This window comes from Callorhinus ursinus, unplaced genomic scaffold (genome assembly GCF_003265705.2).
Source record: "Callorhinus ursinus isolate GAN/ISIS: 27379988/994484 unplaced genomic scaffold, GSC_fseal_2.0 scaffold9, whole genome shotgun sequence".
Taxonomy (NCBI): Eukaryota; Metazoa; Chordata; class Mammalia; order Carnivora; family Otariidae; genus Callorhinus; species Callorhinus ursinus.
Window position 1 is genome coordinate 19,553,115 of NW_027397071.1, and position 25,629 is coordinate 19,578,743.

A 25,629-nucleotide genomic window follows, 5' to 3' on the forward strand; every position below is an offset into this window, starting at 1 on the left:
CTCAGTTTGCACTCTTGTGCAATGTATGCTGCTGATTACACTTTCAAGAATTTCTTTTTGAACTCAGTGACAGTGTTTTAGGGGAAAAATCATGAGTATGAGAAGATAGGAATTCAACTAAATGACAGATATGACTCTAACAATGGCATTTAGAGAAATGTTAGGGGAGAGGTTTAATGACTACATTTCAGAGAGGACAATTGATTATGAAAAGCCTTCGGTACTCATTGTGTAAAATTTAATTTAGAGAGAAGGCTAAGGACACAAACCAGAGAAAAGAGATCAGATTTAAAAACAAGATATTAATTAGGTGCTGAGAAATTGGTTCAGACAATGACGAGGACTCTCCTACTCACAAAAGAATGACAAGGAGACCGGTATTGTTTTCTCAAGGAAATGAAGCAAGGTCTTTACACATGCAAGTAGATAGAAAATGAGCTAGCTAGTCACCTTTGTCACTGAGCAGTGTAGGATTCATTCTTAATGAAATTCTTGGGGCGCCTGGGTGGCTCAGTCCGCTAAAGCAGCTGCCTTCGGCTCGGGTCGTGGTCCTGGGGTCTTGGAATCGAGCCCCACATCCAGCTCCCTGCTCAGCAGAGAGCCTGTTTCTCCCTCTCCATCTGCCTGCCACTCTGCCTACTTGTGCGCTCTCTCTCTCTCTCTCTGTCAAATAAATAAAATCTTAAAAAAAAAAAAATTCTTGGACAATTCTGGTCTTCTGACAAATGTGGCAATGGTATATCTTAAGTTTTAGATCTCCAGCCTAATTCTTCTCTACTCCTGTTCTCACTGTGTGACCGACCAACCTGGCTTAGTTTATGTACCTTGTCATGTTTTCCAGGCTTGGGCACATATTGGGTCTTTCTCTTGAGTGACCTTGCACTCCAGATCCCATCGTTTTCCACTTCCCTCGTGCCCATTCATTCTTAAATCTTCCCTTTGAGTATTACTCTTTCCAATGAGCTTTCTCTGCCTCTCTCCCTCCAGCACTGCTGTTCCTCTTAAATGCTCCCTGAAGATGCTATTTTCACCCAAATTCACATTAACAACTACGGTTGTCTTTTATACATGTGAACTTCCTCCACACTGCAAGGTGCATGAGAGCAGGACCATGGTGGTCTTGTTTATCAGTTTTATATCCTCATATCCCATGTTCTGCCATGTAACAGGGGCTCATTAGATATTTATTAAGTGGATAAATAAATAACACACATTAATGTGCAAATTAAGGACCATTCTAGCCTGTGGTTTCAGTCCTGATGTAGTAATTAAAGAATTGTCATTCTTGCTGTGTGGATCCAACCATGTATATCAGATCACCTCAAAGGCTGACCCCCAAAAGATACGGATTCCCAGGCCAATAACTCAGACTCAGGTGGCGCTCCCCTGTGGAAACTGTGACATTTATCAACCTGGTTCTTAGACACACTGAAGTTTGAACCCATCTATGGCCGGTTCTCCAGGAAGCAGATTTTGAAATGAGATTGGTACACAGGAAGTTTATTAGAAGATCAACCACATTTGTATAAGAGTGAAGGAATCAGGATTGGAAACAGGAAACAGGAAACAGACAGCCATAATAAAGGGTGCAGTGGGTCTCTGCAGACTTGTTCCCAAGTCTGGGCAAAGGTACTGGGCCTCTAACCTCTTCATTGACCTGTACTTGGAAGCAGCCTGCCATTGGAAAGAGGACATGACCTTGGTTTAGCCTGTTCTCTTTGGCTGAGGGCACAGCAGCAGGGGAATAAATGCTTCGTATGGAAGGGGGTGGATCTGGGCTATGCATTGAAGTGTGTGCTACAAAGCCCAGTTGCCATGTGAATAGTTTGTAGGTTAAAGAACATCAGAAGATTGGAGGGAGGGGGAGATGATGAGAGGGAAGGAAGGAGGGAGAGAGGAAAGGTGGGCGACAAAGTGGGAGGGATGAGGAGAGGAAGAAAGATGTAATGTGTGGTAAAATGAGAGAGACTTTGCTTTTGTGTTCGTATAATAATTGTGATGTAAAGGCATGCAAAACTTTTATCCTAAAAGACTGCATTCTCTAAGCATTGTCAGTTTAGTTAGAGGTCAAAACAAGACTGGTTTAATAAATGAGTAAATGATGTATCTTAAATAAGTATGGTCCTCTTAATCTCTAGGAAGAACATGGAAAGGATGGGCAGTTAGCCTGAGTGGTGCTATTTTATGCATCTCAGAAGGTGTACAGAAAAATGAAACACAGATGCTCTGTATTTCCTGCTTAACAAAAGATTTTATACCTAAAAATATAGCACTATTTTATTTGTCCTTACTAGACACTAACTTTGAAAGGGTATCGGGTACAGAATATATAGAATATTATATCAGTTACTTTATAGTTTCTTTAATCTGGTCATTTTATTCCTTAGGTGCCTGAAATGTGCAGATGCCCCCTGTCAGAAGAGCTGTCCAACCAATCTAGATATCAAATCATTCATCACAAGTATTGCAAACAAGGTAAATTCAGATTTAGCTCTGCAAATGAAAATAACAGCACTTGATCTTGGTATCTACCTAGTATGACCTGTGATTAAAGCGTAAAGCTTGTTTTAGTAAATTTGGTGAAAGTGTTAAAGATATGGTTTCTATAGGCATGTAAAAATGTGGTACATTTTGTTAGTCTCTTCCAAGTTGTGATATAATTTTTAGAAAAATGCATATTCATTGTTTATTGAGTTAAAAATTAGTTTTTGTTGAAATTAATGATTTTTTAATCCAAGGCACTCACTTGAAATTCGATTGACTGTAGCTTAAGCTTGCTAAATGCTTAGATAGGAACTGTCATTGATTAACAAAACACATTTCAAATTTGTGAAATATTTTTGTTTTAAAATGTGTTTTGGTATTAAGTCTGGCACATTGAGACACATCAAGGAAATGGACTTTTCCCTGTTGCTAAAGTTAATTTGTTTAACATTTGGAATAAATCACAGAGACTAGATAAGAGTTATAACCAAAAAACACCCAAGACCAAAAAATAGACAACGGGCTTTTAAGAGCTTTTATATTCCTTTTTGAACAAAAGGAATTTTAATCTTTTTTTTTAAACTAATGTGAGAGTAAGCCCAGTTTTTCATTCACTAAGTGAATATTCGATTGAATAATTAATTAATAGTGTCTTTTGTTTGTGAAAGAAGTATTGTGAGCTCTTAGCCAAGTGTCTGATGCTTTGGCAAATGGGCAAAAGCTGAAGGAAGTCTTCCCAAAAGGATGCAGAGAATCCTTCTTTTCACAGTGTTTGATGCTTATGTTCTAAAATGCTGTACAAATCCCATAAGGACTCCTTCAACAACCAGCTTTTTTATAAAGATCATTTCTCAATGTCAATTAAAAAAACATTTCAGGAGAAAAATGGTACCTTTCTCTAGTTTTAGGATTTCAAAAGAATTAATGTTATTACTTAGGTGTATGGTATAGTATTAATCTACATGGACATGTACATTAATCTACATGAATATGTATTCATTAGGATTTTAAGTCTAGGTTAAATATTTAGATTGAAAACTTATTGTGAACCCAGGGAAAATTATTTATGAAAGAAAGCATCTGTCTTACAAGGTTGTGGTATAAACGAAATAATACTTGTATGCGACCAACATAGTCATTATTTAACAAATATTTTGTTGATGTGGAATTATTAATTTCCCTCTGCATTAAGTATGGTAATTATTATACAAGGGCTTACTATTTTTGTAGCTTTTATTATTTATTGAGTAGCTTCTATGTACCAAACGCAGTGACATGTATTGGGTTCCTGCTATGGCCCTGCCTTTTAAGAGTTCATAATTTATGAGCAAAAACAGATACATTAAGAAAAAAAAAAAAAGAACACCTTAACCATATTGGTTGTGGCTGGTGCTGCAATCTGTGCAATCCAGGAAGAGTATTCAGCATGGGCAAAGGCAGCAATGTGAGTGTGTATGTGACAAGTTTGGGCAAATATAATAACTCCAGTGTGGCTAGGGTAGGGCCTAGATTACAGAAAAAAAAAGTGATGGGAAAGAAACAAAGCAATTAGACTGGGATTCAGTTGTGAAAATATTGTCATTCTATGCTCAATATTTGAGACTTAATCCCATGCATAGTAAAAAAAATCACCAATGCTTTATATTTGTTTTCTAATTAAGATGTGTTCTAGTTTAGAAGGGACCTCATTTATTAACTTTATATTATCCCAAACATCTATCATCACAAGACCTTTGTCTTATATGTGGAAATAAATAAATCATGTGAAACTTACATGTGAAATCTTTTTTGTTTAATAATTACTTCATACAAATGGAATGAAACCAAATGTCCGAAGTTTGAAGGCTGAAGTGTTTTGGCTAAAATTATTTCCATGGTAGCACTCTTGACTTCAAGCATGAGAAGATATTACAGTTATGATCCATGCTAGCTAAATGTCCCCTAGATATTCCAAAATTCAGTGGTGATATTGTAATTTAATTAGTAGTATACCCCATTCATTCAAGGTCTATACAAATTTATAGGAAAAAAAAAAGACCTAAAGGGAATAATGGTATTCTTTGAGAAGTTTATAAAATGTCTAAGCAAGATCAGAATCATCTCTATTTTAGGAAAACTTTGTTTCATTAATTTGTCTGTATTCTTTACTGCCTAATAAAGTGTTCTGCTTAGCTATATATTTAAACGGATTTTGATATGAAGAGAAGATATTTGGAGACATTTAATTGAAAATGTGATCTTTTGCCAGGCATTTAGGGAACTCTATCGTTAAGTAGTGTTTTGTTGAAGAATCACTGAAGTAATCATAAAAGGTCAGAGATTCTTGTTCTTTAAAGCCTGCAGCTTTTTAGATATTTACCAGCTATGTACAATGTGGGCTGTCCCACATTGCTCTGCCATTGGACCTCAACCCAGGAGGGGGATTCTTTCCAGGTTGAGAGGGTAATTGAATCGCTGGACTCAATGAGCCTTGTGCCTCTTTGAGAAAAGGATGTCACTTGTATTGTATTGTGTTAGGTTTCTGTGATTCAGGGAGTTTAGGCCAATACTTCCATTCTTTATTTTCTTACAAACTGGATTACAGCTCTAGTTTTCAAAGGTACACTCAATTCTATTGTACCTCCTCAGTCAGTTTTTCTCTGTTTCGTACATGCAGGCTGTTGTTTGCAATTGTATCTCCCAATCGGAAGTACACGTTTCAGAGTCATCAAACTGTGACTACTGGGTTATGTTTCTTGATAGCTTTCCTTTGGGGAAAAAATAAAAAACAGTACTTTATATCAGAATGCATGAGGTTGATCTATAAATGTAGTGAAAAAGAATGACTGTTCAAAATGTTCCTTCGTTTCATGATGCTTTATTTTAAACAATAGAGATACTTTCTCTTTACAAAAGTTTCTATCAAATTGTAAAGCATTGATTTTTCCATTGATTTGTATATTATATAGAATCCGTGTGCCCAGATTTGTGTGGCTTTTATACCTAAATAACTAAATTTAATAATACACATTAGAGGAAAGCTGACTGAATGACTCAATGTAAAGCTCTTCTTTATGATAGATCCCCACCAAAAGGATGAGAAGTCAGGGGAGAAACAAAAATGTCACTAGCAGAATTCATTTGATAACCATTGACAACAATATTTTTATTTAAAAGAAGTCATCTTGATATATGTGCATGTGTATATGTGTATGTTTGTACACATATATACACACACATACATATTCCCGATAAAGTGTTACAAAGCAGAAGTGCAATCAATAGATTTACTTCATCCTCCTTTTGGGTTTGCTTTTCAATTACAATGGGTAAGTGGTTTAATACCTTTTTCAAGTAAAATGTTGATCATTTCCAGAATAATTTCCTAAAAACATAGCTCTAATTATATCACTGCTTTATTAAAAAAATGTTAGTGGCTTCCCAATGCCTAGAAACCAATGTCCAAATACATAGGCTATTATGTAAGCCTATTGAGTTTTCTCCCACTATCATGACAGAGAAATAAGGAGATGAAAAAAAATTAGGAAGCCCACAACTTATTACCCAATAGTATTTGAAAATATGAATATTTCAGATATGTAAAATAAAAAGGTAGTGATAAGATTTCTTTTGGATCACAAGGCTAGTTTCCTCACTTGTTTTGCTAAAGGATAACTAAGAGTACTTCTGTCCTTTCTAAGAGGACTGTCAGAAACTTACCTCCCTTCTGCCATAAAATGGTGCTCAAGAGAACACAGCTTTTAAAAACTCTGTTATGCGTTTAGAGGGTAAACAAGTAGAGTTGAATGCCATTTGGCTTAAATAAATAGTTCTGAATTCATGTGTTAATTTCATTTATAGTTGAGATGCCAATATTTGAGTAATGTGAAAAATGTTTTTTTCTAGGACTGAGTTAATTCAAAATTTTACAGCTATTTTATAATATGGGTCTGTGTCATTTAGGGTGTTAATCTGAGTGGGTCTTCTGGTAGAGAGTAAAGTACTATACTTCAAATTAGCTCATCACTAAATCATAAAATACTGTTTTCTATTTTATCCTTTTAAAACTTGATAAGATAGTATTGTTATGCTTTATTAGTCAATATTGGATTAGCTTTATCCACATTTTTGCCAATTTTCATTTTTTTTCCTTTTCTTATCTTTTTTTCATTTTGAAGTTGCCATGGGAAAGTGGGTTACTTTTGCTTGTACTGATGTTATTGGAAAATTAATAGAAACCTAATTATTGCTCATTGGAGTGTTATATTTCTTTGGAGGGGAGCTGTTTTAAAGATCTTTTTATCTTTAGTGTTCAACTGAACAGTGATTTACTTAAGTTTGTATTTTTTTTTAAGATTTTATTTATTTATTTGAGAGAGTGAGTGAGAGAGCACATGAGCAGGTGCAGAGGGAGAAGAAGGGGGAGAAGCCAACTCTGTTGCTGAGCAGGGAGCCTGACGTGGGGCTCGATCTTAGGACCCTGGGATCATGATCTGAGTCAAAAGCAGGTGTTTAACCAGACTGAGCCATCCAGGTACCCCTAAGTTTGGATTTCTTTTTGTTTATCCTGCTTAGTTTTCACTGGGGTTCTTGAATCTGTGACTTTCATCATTTGGGGGAATTTCTCATTGACTCTATCATCTCCTTATGGAGCTCCTATTAGATATATGTTAAACCTTTTTACTTTATTCTCCATGAGTGTTATCTTTTTTGTTTTTTGTATTTTTAAAAACTCTGCTAGCTTTTAATTCATTTTCCAAGCCTGTCCTTAAATAATATAAAAATACTCATTTTCATACTCTGGGAGTTCTACTAAAGATTCTCTCTGTCTGATTATACTGTTGGTAGTGTCTAGGGCTTCCACTGATTGTGCTTTGTTTCTTCATATGTTTATTTATTTACTTATTTACTCACACTGCTTTTCTTTGAAGCTTTATATGTAGAAATTCTGTGGGGAGTGCAATGAATACATTTTCCTTACAAGGGATTTATATCTGCTATGTTCTCAGAGGACCTGAAAATGGGATCCAATATTCACCTGGTTTAGCAAATGCCTTTAAGATGATTCCACTTATTTTTCTGTCTTATTGCCTTGTTATTTTCAGTCTTGGACATGACAGCTCATGAATGTATTCATGATGGCTTTTTAAAAATATTTTACCTATAATTTTACCTTTTTAAATCTACTCTTGTAGCAGATAATTATTTCTCAATACATGGAAAAGTGCAATAATTATTTAAGATCTAATGGGTAGATTGATTGAAACCCAGATTAGCAAATACTGAAATAATTGGGAAGCTATATGAAAGAAAGAAACCTTTGAAAAATAAGACAAAAAGAGATTTGCCACATCAGATCTTAAACTCACTGTAAAGCTTCTATAATCAACATGTAGTGTTGGTACAGGCATACACATTTTCTGCAGCAGATGAAAGTCTGTAAAAAGAAACAAGTAAATATGAGAACATAATATGTAATGAAGAGTGCATTTCAATTCAGTGGAAACTGATGGGTTCTTTGAAAAATCATTCAGGTATAATTTTGAAATTACTTTTAGAACCCCCCATTAGGCCATGTAACATAAATTTTAAATGGATTAACTTTTAAATATTAAAAAAATTAAAAAATATTTTGGAAGCTATAAATTATCTGAGAACAAATTTTACTACACACATTTTTAAATTAAAGCTAACCCAACTTGAAACAAAGTGATTTTTTTTTTTTACTGTGCATTAACTTATGTTATCAAAGTGTTCCTGGATATTTAAATAATAACCTAATCCAGTATACACATAGGCAAATGTCATAAATGTTACATAAGAGGTATACACAAACGATTAATAACCTTATTAGAGATGTCTTACTTCCATATTAGCTGGAAATGTGTAAATCAAAGGACGGGATACCACTTTTCTCTCATCAGATTGTTGAAGTTAAGAAGTTTAATAACCTCCTAAAGCTGAAAGGAAACAATAAGCATCACACAGTAGAAATATATTTGTAAATTACAAATATCTATACCATTGTGCCAACAGTGCTTTATTATGTGCTCTTCCTAGAAAAATAAAAGTATCACCATGTAATGGTATAGGTACACAATATTTTATTATAGCAATTGTAGCATCATTTGAAGTAGCCAATACCTGAGACAGCCTAGTGCCCATCATTACGAAAATTGCTTAGTCTATTTATTTTATGTATTATATATTATTTATTATATTTTAATATTTATTATGTTTAATATTTTGTGTTTATGTATAATATGTTTATGTTTACATTATGCATAATATTTATTTACATTTAATATTTATATTATGGAATGTTGTGAGACTATTCTTAAAAATATATTATTATTATATTTATTGACCTAGAGGGATATCTCTATTAAGTGAAAAAAAGTAAGTTGCATATTAATATGAATAACATATTATCTTTAGAAAAAATCCAATTTATATATAAGGAAACATGGCATAGAAGGATATAATTTAACTTTGGTTTCCTCAGTTGGCTGAGGTTGAAGGAGGGAGAAGAGAAGTTATTAACATTTTTCTTAGAAATCTCCATATTACTATACTTCTACAATGAGTTTGTATATTTTTAAATAAAAATAATAAGTTAAAGTCACTAGTAACATAATATAATAAAGTAGAGAGGTTAAAGTTTTTATTTTGGTGTAAAGAGTGAAAAATCCAGGCTTTCTTTTTTTTCTCTAAATGACTAATAATTTCAAATCTGCTGAATAATATAGTTTCCCACTGTCCTAAAATGCCACATTTATCATATATTTAATTTCATATTTATTTAGGTACATTTTCAACCCTCTATTTGTCCTACCAATCTATCTTTGACAGGACCAAGGTGTTTTAATTACTGTACTGGGTAATATACCTTATCATTGACTGAAGCCATTTCCCTGATAGTATATTAATTTTCAGAATATCCTTTTTTTTTAAGATTTTATTTATTTGGCAGAGAGAGACACAGCGAGAAAGGGAACACAAGCAGGGGGATTGGGAGACGGAGAAGCAGTCTTCCTGCTGAGCAGGGAGCCCGATGCAGGGCTCAATCCCAGGACCCTGGGATCGTGACCTGAGCGGAAGGCAGATGCTTAACAACCGAGCCATCCAGGCAGCCCCAGAATATCCTAACTTTTGTCTGCATATAACATTAAAATGAGAAAAAGCTCTACAAAATAATTATTGAACACCATGTTCAGACTATAATAAAATATTAATTTAAAATTATTAAGGCAAATGTGTGCCCATTTCTCCTCATTCATTTATCAATTGATATAACATTAACTGAATATTCCAGAATTCATTCGTTAATTTTAATATATAACTTCCTTGTGTTGAATCTGGCAAATGATAGGATACTAAATTTACTAGTGTTAAAGGACTGGAATATTATTTTCAAAATGTCCCATCTTCTTTAATGTATTCTGCTGAAAAAGATAAATAGATGTTACATTGTCTATTGAATCATTAATGCTTATGCAAAATCTGTCTTGTTTCTGTTTTGTAATATATATCTTTGGGCCTTTAAAAGGTTACATTTTTGCTTCTAACCACAGCTAATACAATGTGTAATAGTAACAGCTTTTCTTCATATTTGTTTCAAAAGATGAACATTTAGTTCTGGAAAACCTTCTGTAACTCAAAGCACTGTTTAGTCAATTTATTACAAAATGTAAGTGATATAAAACCTAAAAGTAATGTCAGTATAACTAAATGATAAAGATTTCCATTGTACAACTTAAGCCAATTTTATATGAAACAGGTAATACCATATTGTTTGTGGTTGTATGTTATGTGTGGACACATTTAAATATATGCCTTTGTTAATATTTTTTAGAACTTAAAAAATAGAACAGTTACAATCTAGTTTTATATATGTATGTGTAAATTAAACTGGAGTCACAACTTTTCTCTTTAGTGTAATCAAGACAAAGGAAAATCTGTATAAACACATAAGAAGATACTGGTTAGAATATTTTTTAATATTAATAGGTAAAACTAAACGTAACAGAACCTAGATGAATGGAATTTTAATTTATCTGGCTATCTCATTGTATAGAAAGGAAATTCAAAACCCATCAAGGCTAAGTGATTTATCCCAGATTCCATAACTACTTGATAGAATAACTAAATATTCTTGATTTTTTTTTTAGTGTGCTTTTGTCCACATCAGTCTACACAATCTGTATGAATAATGTATGTATATTATGAGTCATTATTAAAATATAAAGTATATAAATATAAATGTAAAATATATATGTAAAATAGAAAATACAGGACATAAAATATGGAGGATATTATATTCATATATACATATAAGCAACATATTTTCTATCATGACAATTTTGTAAGTGCTATTAACATCTTAAATGGTAGGTAAAATGTATAACACAGTAGACTTCATTGTTTAAAATTTTTTAATTTAAATTCAATTAAGTTAACATTTACTGTATTATTAGTTTCAGGGGTAGAATTCAGTGATTCATCAGTTGCATATAACAGCCAGTGCTCATTATATCACATGCCCTCCGTAATGCCCTTTACCTGATTATCCCATCCCCACCCCCCCACCTCCCCTCCAGAAACAGCAAACTTCATCTTAAGGAAATTTGGGTTTAGTTTTCTGAAAACTGGTAAATTGAAAAATGTAGGTAAATTATTACAATCAAAACTAGTTTTACTTTTGAAAGTAATAATGGGTTTAAATTAATGTACTTGGAATGGAGAGTTTTCTCATAAATTTATTTTTACCCATTGTACAAATAGTGGCTGATAGCTGGTTTTATGAGCCACAATATAATAATGCAGTATGGTAGACACTGAAGCACCATGTCAATTAAGAAATCTCACATTCTTGTCAGTGAAGAGCAAACCCTCACAAAACAATAACTTTATTCTGTTTGAAAAGAAGAAAACAGGAATGTTATAGTCTAGTTCTAATAGCATAAATAGTGAAATTTTGCCTTTATTACTAATTACCTTATACATATAATTTTTTACAACAGTCACTGGATTTGTTGTTTTAAATCTTGTTTGAGATAAGGTTATTTAGTTACTTTTCTTTGTAAAGTTTTTGCTTCTTTCTTGCTGTCTTTCTTATTGTGCTTCCTAACATGAATTTTCTTTAATAAACTTTAAAATCTTAAACCTTAGGTTTAACATTATAAGAAAACCTTTTTTAGCTAGAAAAAGCCTAGGGGTAATGGGGTGCAGACTTAAATTTATTAAGTCTGTTCTATGTTGTATAATGTACTAGGCATGCTATCTGTGTCAAATTAAAAAAATACTTAGTGTAAATATGATGAGTTAAGAAGGAATTTTGATCTGCATTTTTCAAGTAATGAAACTGAGGTTAAGAGATACTAAATTTTATCCCAGTATAATATAAGCAGAATTAAATTCAGAAGCCTGTGTGCACGCACCTGTGTGCACCTTCACAAGCATCTCAAGGTCAGATAAAAAAAATTTATTTTCTACAAGAATAATTCTTTCCTTACACATTCATAGTTCTAAAAGTCTAATCATATCATGCAAAACTTTTCTAAAATTCAGTATGTCTGAGATACGAAGGGAAGGTTTTCAGAGTAAAACCAGGCAAACCTATTCTATACCCCTTTGTCCCCAGAAGAGTGAATACTGGGAGGGCAGGAGTTTTTGTGGGTTCTGTTAACGATAGGTTCCCACTCTCCTTTGCCAAATATATGAAGACCATTGGATTGTTCACTGAGAAGATGGTGATAGCTTGACAGTGTTCCCTGTGCTTATACTTTCTGTATGTACTATTAGGGACATTTTCTATTAGATTAATGTACATTAGCACACTCACCATTAGACAACTCAGTCTAGAAGTATAAGTAATGTTAATTCACCCTTCTCACACTTGCAAACTTACTGAACTTTCCCAAGTATTTTTTAAATGCAGCAGATTGGAGTTTATCTTGGAAGGATGCTTCCATCTGTGAAAACTCTCATTGGAAAAAGCAAGAACACTTTAAAATAAATCCACCAGCTGTTTTGATAATGTTGTGGTGATATGAAGGTCTGAATATGATAGGACTATTGGTTAAATTCGTTATAACATATCAGATGATAACTGGTTTGTGAGTTTTTCATGTTTCTTGATAATGACTTAAAAACCATTAAATTGTAGAGAGTTGACATTAATGCAATTTCAAGTTATAAGTTTAAAAATAAAAGGCAAAGAATCAAAGTTAAGGTTGTCTTAAAATTAACCCACACAAATGGCACATGTTGTAGCTTTGAACAAGCTTTTAAAAACCCCAATGGGTAATAGAAAATTCAACACCTGAAAAATATGGGTAAGTTAATGGACTAGAGAACATTCAATGCATGTTCTTTTGTGTTGATATAAAAAAACAAACATATCAAACATCAATTTGTGTTTTAGATTTTTGCTTAAAGGAGTAAAAGTCCTCATAAAACAAATCTGTGCACAAAAGATCAGATATTTAATTTTTATCCCTCCCAAAATAACCCTGTACATTTTTCTTCACACAATAGAAGACTAAAATACTTGTGAATGATTGAATAAAGTGAAGAAACTAGGTGAAGTGATTGTGTATTTTCTAGAAGGAGACTACTGGGGTATCTTTAAAGTACCCTTCTAAATTTAAATTTTATAGCCTTTGCTTTTAGAAAGGTTTAGAAGCTCACAGAATAGGAATCAAACCTCTTGTTTAGAAGGAGAACTCAAGAAATCTCTCCACTTACTATGAGAGAAAAAAAATTGATATTGATCTTGACTTTCTTGATGGGAACAGCTGAGGAGGTGTTCCTTTTCTAATGGGTTTCTGAATGTTTTTGACTCTGAACACCCAGCTTCCTACACAGTAGAGTTATCTACCATTTGTTCAAAGTTATTTGTGAGAGGTAGAGTACAAAGGTGATTTCTGAATCATTGCTTGATGTTGGCTCAGACCATTTTCAAAACCATGTTTGTGTATTCTGATACATGCTAATGCATTCCTTTTTTATGTATCATCATGTCTTCTTCACTTTCCCTGTTTTTTCCACTCTCCTTCTGAGAGTTTCCACAGCCTTTATACAATAATCTTCCCAATTAGTCCTTTAATACTAGCACCTTTTATTAAAAAGCTTCAATTAGATACTAAACCCTTAGATTGGAAGTGAAATTCTTCCATAATTTGTTCCAAGCACATTAAAAATATATCTTCTAATCATCATTTCCTGAATGAATCTGTGAACATCTCAACATAATAAAGACCTTTTTTGAAAAACCCACAGCTAGCATCATACTCGGTGGAGAAAAACAGAACTTGTCCCCTAAGGTCAGGAACAACGCAAGGATGTCCACTCTCACCACTTTTATTCAACATAGTACTGGAAGTCCTAGCCACAGAAATCAGACAAGAAAAAGGAATAAAGGCATCCACATTGGTAAGGAAGAAGTCAAACTTTCACTATTTGCAGATGACAATCTGCACATATTATTTTTTATTTCTAAATAATATCATTATATGGATATACTACTTTTTTAGCTCTTCATCAGAGATGGGCATTTAGGTTGTTTCTACATTTTAGCTATTAGGAGTACACTACTTTGAACATTATTGTATGAGATTTTACACGGACATATGTTGTAGATTTTTCGGGGTGTACACTAAAGAGTGGAATTGCTGAATCATATGATAACTCTATTTTTACCCCTATGAGCAACCGCCAAACTATTTTTCAAAGTACCGACACCATTTTTCAATCCCATCAGCAAGATATGATTGTTCCAATTTCTCCACATCCTTGTCAACATTTTTTATTGTATGTCTTTTTTTAACTTAAAAAATTGTTTATTTTAAAAATTTTTTAAAAAATTTTTCTTCACATTTTTCTTTTAAAGTTTTTATTTAAATTCTAGTTAGTTAATATACAGTGTAATATTGGTCTCAGGAGTAGAATCATAGTGACTCACCACTTACGTATAAGATCCAGTGCTCATCTCAACAAGTGTCCTCCTTAGTACCCATCGCCCATTTAGCCCTTCTTCTGCCCACCTCCCTCAGTTTGTTCTCTGTAATTAAGAGTTTCTTATGGTTTGCTTCCTCTCTTGCTTTCGTTTTTCTTTTTCTCCTTTGTTCATCCGTTTTCTTTTTTTTAATCTGTTTTATTTCTTAAATTCCACATATGAGTGAAATTATAGGGTATCTGTCTTTCTCTGACTTATTTTGCTTAGTGTAATACACTCTAGCTCCCTCCACATCGTTGCAAATAGCAAGATTTCATTGTTTTTGATGGCTGAATAATATTCTGTTGTATATATTATTATGTCTTTTTCACTGTAGCCAGCAAAATAGGTTAAGAATTGGTATCTCATTATTTTGACTAGCATTTCTCTGATAGCTAATAATGGTTAGCAACACTTATGCTTATTGGCCATTTGTATGTTTTTGGAGAAATGTTCATACTAATCCATTGCTCATTTTTTAGTGAGTTATATTGTCTTTTTTGTTAGTGAGTTCTAAGTCATCTTCATATATTTTATATGAAAATTTCTTACCATATATAATCTTTTCCTGTTCTGTGGGTTGCCTTTTAACTTCCTTGGTGGTGTTCTTTGTAGCACAAAAGCTTTTAATTCTGATGAAATCCTGTTCATCTATTTTTGTGTGTGTGGTTGCTTGTGCTTTTGTTGTTATATCTAAAAACCGTTGCCTAATCCAAGGTCTTGAAGATTTATTCCTATATCGTCTTATAAGAGTTTTAAAGATTTATCTCCAGCATTTAGATTTGTAATCTATTGTTAGTTAATTTTTATGTATGCTGTGAAATAGGGATCAACTCCATCCTTTTGCTTATGGATATTCAGTTATCACATCATTTCTTAAGGGGAATATTCTTTCTTTACAGAATTGTCTTGGAAACCTTGTCAGAAAACCAATTGAACATAAAAAATGAGGGTTCTATCTAGACTGTCAATTCTATCTAGACTGTCAATGTATGTGTGTTATTATGCCAGTACCACACTGTCTTGATTACTGTAGCTTCATAGTAAGATTTGACATCAGGAAATGTGATTCCTCCAACTTTGTTCTTATTTTACACAGCTGTTTTGCCTATTCTGGTTCTGGATCTCTTGGTTTTTCATATGAATTTTAGAGTCAGTATGGCAATTTTTACAAAGAAATCTGCTACGATTTTGATAGGGAGTGCACTGAAGCTGTAGATAAATTTGGGTAGTAGCATTATCCCAACAGTAAGCCTTCTAATTCATAATCATGGGCTGTCTTTCCATTTATCTAGGTCTTCATTAGTTTTTTTCACCAATGGTCTATTTTCAGAACATGTGTTTTACACAGTTTTGGTAAATATAGTCCAAATAATTTGTATTTTGATCCTCTTAGAATTATTTTTTTATTTCATTTTTGTTTTGTTCATTGTTTTATACATTGTGTGTAGAAATAAAATTGATTATTGTATATTGATTGATCTTACGCCCAACATGCTGGCTACAGTCATTATTACTGCTGTATTAGTCAGGGTTCTGCATAGAAATGGAATGGAATATATATATTATATATAGAGATATATATGTATATATATAATATATATATGGAATGGAATATATATATGGAATATATGTGGAATATATGAATGGAATATATATATATATTTATTTATTTATATATATTTATATATCGATGTCCAGACTCCACCAGGCAGGCTCCAAAGGGACAGATTTTCTTCCTGTTGCCTGTTCTTGTGCTATTCAGGTCCTCCATGGGTTGGCTGATGTCCACCCAGTTGAGTGATAATTGGGGAAGGCAGTCTACTTTGGTGAGTCCACCAATTTAAAAAACTAATCTCATATAGAAATGCCTTCTTGTACCCACCCCAAAATAATGTTTAATGTGGGCATCCCATGGCACAGTCAAGTTGACACATAAAATTAAACATCATAGTGCTAATAGTTTTTTTAGTGGATTTTAGGATTTTCTATATACAAGGTCACTTCATCTACAAGTAGAAATAGTTTTACTTCTTACTGTCCAATTTGAGTAGCTTTTATTTCTTTTGTTTGCCACATTATTTGGATAAAACCTTCAGTACTATGCTGGATAGATGTGCATCCTTGTATTGTTCCTGATGCTAAGGAGAAAACATTCAGTTTTCAGCGTAAAGTAAGATGTTGACTGTGGTTTTTAAACAGATGTCCTTTATTAACCCCTAAAATGAATTAATGGCTTTCTGTTTCTGGTCTGTTGTGAGTTTTTATCACGAGAGGTATTGGATTTTGTCAAACACTTTTCCGCATTTTTTGAGATGATCCTGTGATTTTTGTCCTTTATTCTGTTGATGCAGTGTACTATATTAATTGATTTAGGGAATGATAAACCAACCCTGCATTCCTGAGATAAATTCCATATGTGTATTTTGGAAGTATTTGTGAAGAATTGGTATAAATTGTTAAATACTTGGTAGAATTCAGCATTTAAGCCATGTCAGCCTCAAATGCTCCTTGAATCACTTTTACTATCTTACTGATTCCTTATTTAATGATTCCTTATACATGAGTGAGTCAAGTAAAATCTTTGATACATGGTCCTTCTCTATGTGTAAAGGAATCCCGTCTTAACTTTTGAAAAGTATACTTTGACAGCATAGTGCTTTACTATTGTCCTTTACCAGTGACACTGACAAAGACTTTCACAAAGACAATGGCAAATATGACCAAATTTGAGGAAAGAAACAGATTAATCTTGAGTTAAGATAAAAAGACTTTTTTTTTTAAGATTTTATTTATTTATTTGACAGAGAGAGACACAGTGAGAATGGGAACACAAGCAGGGGGAGTGGAAGAGGGAGAAGCAGGCTTCCCACCAAGCAGGGAGCCCGATGCAGGGCTCAATCCCAGGACCCTGGGATAATGACCTGAGCCAAAGGCAGACGCCAAACGACTGAGCCACCCAGGTGCCCCAAGATAAAAAGACTTTTACCCTATAATAACATTTCATTGAATTGATGGAAAGATCAAAACTAAGGGAAATATACCAAAAAATCATCTAAGAGGGATGCCTGGTGACTCAGTAGGTTAAGCATCTGCCACCTGCTCAGGTCATGATCCCAAGGTCCTGGGATCAAGTCCCACATAGAGCTCCCTGCTCAGCGGGGATCCTGCTTCTCCTTCTGACTGCCGCTCCCTCTGCTTGTGCACTCTCTCTCTCTGACAAATAAGTAAATAAAATCTTTTTTAGAAATCATCTAATAAAGTATAAAGTGTAATTAATGAGCTAGCTACATGCTCTCCAATTTATACTGAAAAAAGCTGTGTTTTACATCAAGATACATATTAAATCTGAAAAATAATGTAACTAAATTTTATAACCTATTCAGTATTGAACAGTATTCTTTATTTTTTAGAAGATTTTATTTATTTATTTGACAGAGAGATAGAGAGCACAAGCAGGCAGAGCAGCAGGCAAAGGGAGAGGGAGAAGCAGGCTCACTGCTGAGCAGGGAGCCCGAGACAGGGCTTGATCCCAGGACCCTGGGATCATGACCTGAGCCAAAGGCAGACACTTAACCAACTGAGCCACCCAGGCGCCCCTGAACAGTATTCTTTAGTATTAGAGTTTATCTTGGTCCTTATGAGTATGTGGTCATATATATGGCTTTGAATCCTGGCTCTGCCACTTTATATGCTCTATGATCCTTTGGCAAATTATTTATCCTTCCTACCCCAGTTTCCTTATTTATAAGTTGAGTTTAATAACACATTCCTATTATGTATTCTGAAAAGATGTACTGAAGAACCATTCTTATGTGTTAGACATTACTGTTGGTTGCTAAGGAGACACATTTAATAAGACAAATACTGTTAAACCACTGTGAATACTATTAAGACCATGCATTAAGATCTATTTTTAAATGTTTTATTCAGTTATGGAATGCCAGTTTGATTCTTTTTAAATAGATCACAGGATTCTGGTTATATTTTGAATTGTTTCATCTATTTTGTTTGTTCTTTTTCTAAATTTTCATGAAGATTATTTTCAAGTCTTTCTCTGCTAACTCCAGTTTCTGTATCAGATCTATGGGTCGATTGATTCATTTTTTCACTGATTATCAGGCATTTAATTCTGTTTTGTCTTATGCTTAGAAATTTTTGATTAGGTGCTGGACATTTTATATAAGATGATTGATGATAAAGATTAAATAAAGATCTGGCAAACTTCTGGTAATGTATTAAGGAGTCAAGAAATAGTTACGGTTATTTCTGTTGTTTATTATCATCAGTATTCTATAGTCTCTAGGAATTTATATTTATGATCAAGGTTAGTCAGGGAACAAGGTGTGTGTTTTCAAAGACCTTAAAAAGTATTGTAAACAAAAGATAAAGGAGAAATAAATACATTAGTTTCATACCATTAACTGCATTCTACCATCTCTTCTTTAAAACATATTTTATAGCATTTTTGTATTTATAGAAAAGTTGTGAAGATAGTACAAAGAAACCCTATATAGACCTGCACATTATTTTCTCTATTAATTAATATCTGACATTACTATAGCACATTTATTACAATTAATGAAACATTATTTCTGTATTATTACTAACTAAAGTCTATGCCTTCTTCGGATTCCCTTAGTTTTTACCTAGTGCCTTTTTTCCATATCTAGCATCCTGCCAGAATAGCATATGACATTTAGTTGTCATGTTCCCTTAGGGTTTTCTTGAGTTTTATATTTTCTCAAAATTATCCTTATTTTGATGTACTTGACAGTTTTGAGGAACACTGGTCAGGTCCAGTTCTTACTTTTAATTAGAGAAAAAAAATCCCCATGTATTCAAATTATTCATTCTTAGTCAATAATATAATTGTACAATGTATGAACAAGTTTGGTTCTAAAAACTCGATAAAATGAGTAAGGTTTTAAGTTATTCTATAATAATCAAAGAAGTAATGAGAGATGAGCATGTCAAGGTCTCATCCAGGAGTGCCTGTATAATAAGTTTCATCTGCATCTTTGGTTTATAGTATGTAATTGAAGGATGATAATCAACACAGAGTGCCATATATATATAGTCTCTCTGGACAAGCCAGATGAAAAAAAGGGAAAGAGGGTCCTAAATGCTTTTAATTTAGTTAAATGGAGGATAACTTGAGTTTAACCTTTTTGTTTTTTTTTTAAAGTTTTAAGATTTACATTTTAAGTTTGTTCAATCTACCTAACTTACCTTTTTTAAGTATGAAAAGAACAATTCTTGTCAGGATATAGTTAGATGCCTTGTGAAAGAAAACTGTTTACAGAACATTTATATTTTAAATTTTGATTTTCCAAAATTGATTAATTGTTCATTTATGAATATACCATATATTGAATATTCCTGTATATCAGGTATTCTGCTAGTTATTACTTGATGTTTTCTGATGGTAAACATTATTGTAACCTCTCTATCTTTTACATGTCTTAATCTTCAACTCAATTACCTAATAAAAAATTGGGTCATATTTTGAATGTTTAAGGTATGTTGTTACATAATAAAATTTATTTTATTTTATTTTTCTAGAACTATTATGGAGCTGCTAAGATGATTTTTTCTGACAACCCACTTGGTCTGACCTGTGGAATGGTATGTCCAACTTCTGATCTTTGTGTAGGTGGATGCAATTTGTATGCCACTGAAGAAGGACCAATTAATATTGGTGGATTGCAGCAGTTTGCTACCGAGGTATGTAAGCTGTACATACTGGTTTTTTTTGGCCCACCCCTAAAGCACAAAAATCTTAAAGTTACTTTAATTCTTGGTGCTCTTTTGATATCCAGCATTTTTAATATAATACACAATTAACGTGTATTGTTTTATGTCATAAATAATATTTTTATTCAACAAGGGCTACAAAAATTAAACTTCATAAAACCCTATGTCAAATTAATTGCAATCCCAGAAAGTCATTAAAATATTCTGAGTGAAAGTTATATAAATTAGAGGGTCTGAAAAGAAATTTATTCATTAACTCTACATTAGAGTGTGACAAGGGAACCCCATTATAAAGGGGCTATCTTGCCTGATTCTTTTTCCTGAAATTCTCTTTAACCTTTACAGCTTTAAATAACACATCAGCATTATTTTGTGATTTTTTTTTTAGTAATAGAGGTTAGAGAAGTTTGAAAAACCCTAACACTGAATAATATTCTTTAAAATTAAATTTTATAAACTTTTAGAATAGGAGCAGGTGTGTTATTTGGATACAAACTTATAATAAAATGAAAGCATTTAATCACACAAGTTTGATTCTTAGCTTTCTCTTTTATAAATCCTTTGTCAGTGACTGATACTCTGGGATATCTTATGCTCTCTGGTGTCCCCTCTTTGGAGTCAACTACCAAGTTATTTTCTATGTATCATTTAAATGATCAACTTATATCGAGGTTACAGTAAGATTGTATAATCCTCATGGTCCAGTTGGCTAGAAGGCCAAATTAAATGTCTGTCAACCGTAGTTTTTTACTTAATGACTTCCCTATCTGGTTTTGTCAACTCAAACACAATGTATTCTTTCCTTTTAGGACCCTTCCCATAACGTCCCTCAAGGTTAAGTCTCACTTTGCTCTTAGTAATAAATCAAGGTTATTCCTTCTCTGCTTTCTGACAAGTTAATTCTAAGCAAGGGCTCCTAGGAATGAGAAAATAGAAACAACTTGATGTTGTGAGTTGTTGCAATAAATTATTGTATTTAATTTCTTTTCTTACCAAATTCAAAATTGCATTAGACTTACCTGACCATTGTAAAGTATGATCTTTACAACCTGGGAAAATCCTTAGTTATTGATAGAGAAGATTAACTTGAATTCTTCCACATCTTTCTTTGGGGACTCCTTGCTTGCTTCTTCACTATAGCAGGGCAAGCTTGCAAGGATGTAGTAAGTGGAAGGGCATACAATATGTGTATGAACTAACACTGCATTTCAAAACAAAATAAGTTAAAATAATAATATTATGTGTTGATGACCTGGATGATAGAGAGACACTATTCCTCTGAGAACTCTCACTTTTTGTTGATTTTAATTGAGGTATAATTGACAAACATTATTATAATAGTTTCAGGTGTACAACATAGTAATTCAGCATTTCTATACATTGTAAAATGATAATTATAATAAGTCTAGTTACCACCTGTCACCATACAAAGTTAATGCAATATTATTGACTGTATTCCCCATGCTGTACACCACATCCCAATGACTTATTTATAACTAGAAGTTTATACTTCTTGATTCGTTCACCTACCTGCTCAGCACCCCTTTGCTCTGGCAACCACCAGTCTCTTCTCTGTATCTCTAAGTCTGGGTTTTGTTTCATTATGTTTGTTCTGTTTTTTTAGATTCCACCTGTAAGTGAAATCATGTGGTATATGTCATTCTCCATCTCACTTATTTAACTTAGCATAATACTCTCAAGGTCCATCCAGGTTCTAGCAAATAACAAGATTTTGTTCTTTTGTATGCCTAAGTAGTATTCCATTTATATACATGTTACCGTTTCTTTATCCACTAACCTGTTGATGGACAGGTAGATTGTTTCCATATCTGGCTGTTATAAATAATACTGCAATGAACATAAGTGTGCATTTCTTTTTGAATGAGTATTTTAATTTTCTTTGGATAGTTACCCAATAGTTGAGTTGCTTGAAAATATGGTAGCTCTATTTTTTAGTTTTTTGAGGAACCTCCATAATGTTTTCATAGTGCACCAATTTATATCCCTACTAATAGTGCACAAGGATTACCTTTTCTTCTTATTTTTTTTTTTCTCTTTTTGATAAAGGCCATTCTGACAGGTGCAAAGTGATATCTCATTGTGGTTGATTTTCATTTTATTCATGATTAGTGATATTGAACATCTTTTCATATGTCTGTTTGCCATCTGTATGCCTTCTTTGGAAAAAATGTGTATTCAGATCCTCTGCTTAATTTTTTAACTGGATTGTTTGGGTTTTTGTTGTTGTTGAGTTATAGAACTCAATGTATATTCTTTATATGTTGTGTTCTTTATATATTTTGGATATTAATCCCTTATTGGATATATGATTTACAAATATCTTCTCCCACTCAGTAGGTTGTTTTTTCATTTTGATGATTTTTTTCTATGCAGCTTTTCAGTTTGATATAGTTCCATTTGCCCATTCATTTATTTTGGCTTTTGTTTCCTTTGTCTTTGGAGTCAAATCTAAAAAAATCATCACTAATACTAATATCAAAGAGCTTGCCACCTATGTTTTCTTCTAGCGGTTTTATGGTTTTAGGTCTTACATTCAAGTATTTAATCCATTTTGAGTTTATTTTTTGTGTATGGTATAAGAAAATAGTCCAGTTTCATTCTTTTGCATGTAGCTGACCAGTTTTCCCAGCACCTTTTATTGAAGAGACTGTCTCTTCGCATTTTATATTCTTGCCTCCTTTGTCATAAATTAATTGACTTTATATGTGTGGGTTTTTTGGGGGGCTCTCTCTTATGTTCTGTTGATATATGTGTCTGATTTCCTATCAGTGCCATTTTGTTTTGATTACTATAGCTTTGTAGTATAGTTTGAAATCAAGGAGTGTGATACCTCTGGCTTCGTACTTATTTCTTAAGATTATTTTGCTACGTGAGGTCTTTTGTGGTTTTGATTAATTTTAGAATTATTTGTTCTAGTTTTGTGAAAAATACCATTGGAGTTTTGATAGAGATTGCATTGAGTCTCTAGATTGCTTTGGGTTGCTTTCGGTAATATGGACAATATTTAACAATATTACTTCTTCCAGTCCAGGAACAAGGAATATTTTTTTGTTTGTGTCTTCTTCAATTTCTTTCATTAATGTCTTACAATTTTCAATATATAGGTGTTTCATCTCCTTGGTTAAATTTATTTTTAGGTATTTTATTCTCTTTGATGAGATTATGAATAGGATTGTTTTCTTCTTTTCTCTTTCTGATAATTTGTTGATGGGTTATATAAACAATAGATTTTTCTATATTAAATTTGTATCTTGGAACTTTATTGAATTCATTTATTCTAACAGTTTTCTTTTTCTTAGAATCTTTAGGGTTTTCTATATATAGTATCATATATTCTGCAAATAGTAACAGTTGTACTTCTTTGTTTCCAGTTTGGGTGCTCTCTATCTTTCTTGCCTTATTGCTATGGATAGGATTTCCAATACTGTTTGATAAAAGCGGGTAGAGTGAGGATTCTTGCCTTGTTCATGATCTTAGAGGAAAAGCTTTCAGTTGACACGATGCAGTATGATGTTATCTATGGGCTTGTCATTATAAGATCTTTATTATGTTGAGGTACATTCCTGTTATACTGACTTTCTTGAGAGTTTTTATCATAAATGGATACAGAATTTTATCAAATAATTTGTCTGCATTTATTGAGGTAATCATATGATTTTTATCTTTGGGTTTGTCAATGTGATGTATTTCATTGATTGATTTGTGGATGTTGAACCATCCTTGCGTTTCTGGAATAAATCCCACTTGATCATGGTGCATGATCCTTTTAACGTATAGTTGAATTCAATTTGCCGGTATTTTGTTAAGGATATTTGTATCTATGCTCATCATGTTTAACAGCCTGTAATGTTTTCTTTATGTATATCTTGGCTAGTTTTGGTATCAGGGTAATGGCCATCTCCTAAAATGAGTTTGGAAGGCTTTTATTCTCTACAATTTTTTGGAGAGGAGATTAGGGAAGATATGTATTAAAGCTTTGAATGTTTTGTAGAATTAACCAATTAAGCCATGTGGTCCTGGACTTTTGTTTGTGGGGAGGTTTCTGATTTCTGACTCAATCTCCTTACTAGTAATTGGTCTATTAAGATTTTATGATTCAGTCTTAGAAGCTTGTAAGTTTCTATGAATTTATCCCTTTCTTCTAGTTTGTCTGTTTGTTGGCAAATAGTTGTTCAAAGTAGTCTCTTATGATCTTTTGTTTCTGTGGCATGTTGAAATTTCTCTTTCATTTCTGATTTTATTTATTTGCTCTATCTTTGGTGAGCCTAGATAAAGGCTTGTCAGTTTTGTCCATCTTTTCAAAAAATCAGATCTAGTTTCACTGATCTTTTCTATTGCCCTTTTTTTAGTTTCTATTCCATTTAATTCTACTCTGATCTTATTTCCCTCCTTCTAATAAATTTAGGCTTTGTTTTTTCTTATTTTTGTAATTTCTTTAGACATAAAATTAAATTGCCAGTTAGAGATTTTTCTTCTTTCTTGAAGTAGTCCTGTGTTGTCATGAACTTCCTTAGAACCACTTTTGAGTCATCTCATGGATTTTGGTATGTTGTATTTCTGTTTTCATTTGCTCTAGGTATTTTTTTTTTTATTTCTCCCTGTTTTTTCTATGACCCATGTTGTTTAATTTCCATGTATTTGTATTTTTTTTTTGAGTTTTCTTCTTGTAGTTGATTTCTAGTTCCATACCATTGTGGTTCAAAACGATGCTCGTTATAATTTCAGTCTTCTTTAATTTATTGAGACTTACTTTCTGGCCTACTGTGATGCATCCTGAAGAATGTCCCATGTACATTTGAGAACAATGTGTATTTTGCTGCTTTTAGATGTAATATTTTGTAGATATCTATTAAGTTCATCTGGTCTAATGTATCATTTAAGACTGATGTTTCCCTATTGTTTTTCTATTTAGATGATCTATCTAATGTTGTAAGTGGAGTGTTAAAGTGCCCTATTATTATTTTATTGCTGCAGATTTCTCTTTTTAGGACTTTTAATGCTTGCTTTATATATTTTTGTGTTTCTATGTTGGATGCATATATATTTATAAATGTTACATCTTTTTGCTGGACTGACCCCTTTCTTATTCTGTAGTACCCCTCTTTGTCTTTTATTACAGTCTTCGTTTTAAAGTCTCTTTTTTTTCTGATATGACTACAGCTATACTTTCTTTTTATTTACATGGAATATTTTATTTATTTATTTATTTTTTTTTTTAAGATTTTATTTGACAGAGAGAGAGACAGCGAGAGAGGGAACACAAGCAGGGGCAGAGGGAGAGGGAGAAGCAGGCTTCCTGCTGAGCAGGAGCCTGATGCAGGGCTCGATCCCAGGACCCTGGGATCATGACCTGAGCAGAAGGCAGACACTTAATGACTGAGCCACCCAGG

The 25,629-nt window shown here is 32.8% G+C and overlaps 1 protein-coding gene across 2 annotated transcripts in view; it reads left to right on the forward strand.

The window, feature by feature from the left end:
* DPYD (dihydropyrimidine dehydrogenase) overlaps positions 1 to 25,629 on the forward strand; it is a 798,492-nt gene that overhangs the window by 172,611 nt on the left and 600,252 nt on the right. For both annotated transcript variants that reach the window (XM_025872261.2, XM_073896265.1), the window contains exons 4-5: positions 2,388 to 2,475; positions 20,027 to 20,188. In XM_025872261.2, coding sequence (XP_025728046.1) covers positions 2,388 to 2,475; positions 20,027 to 20,188 — 250 coding nt within the window. The remainder of the gene's footprint in view (positions 1 to 2,387; positions 2,476 to 20,026; positions 20,189 to 25,629) is intronic.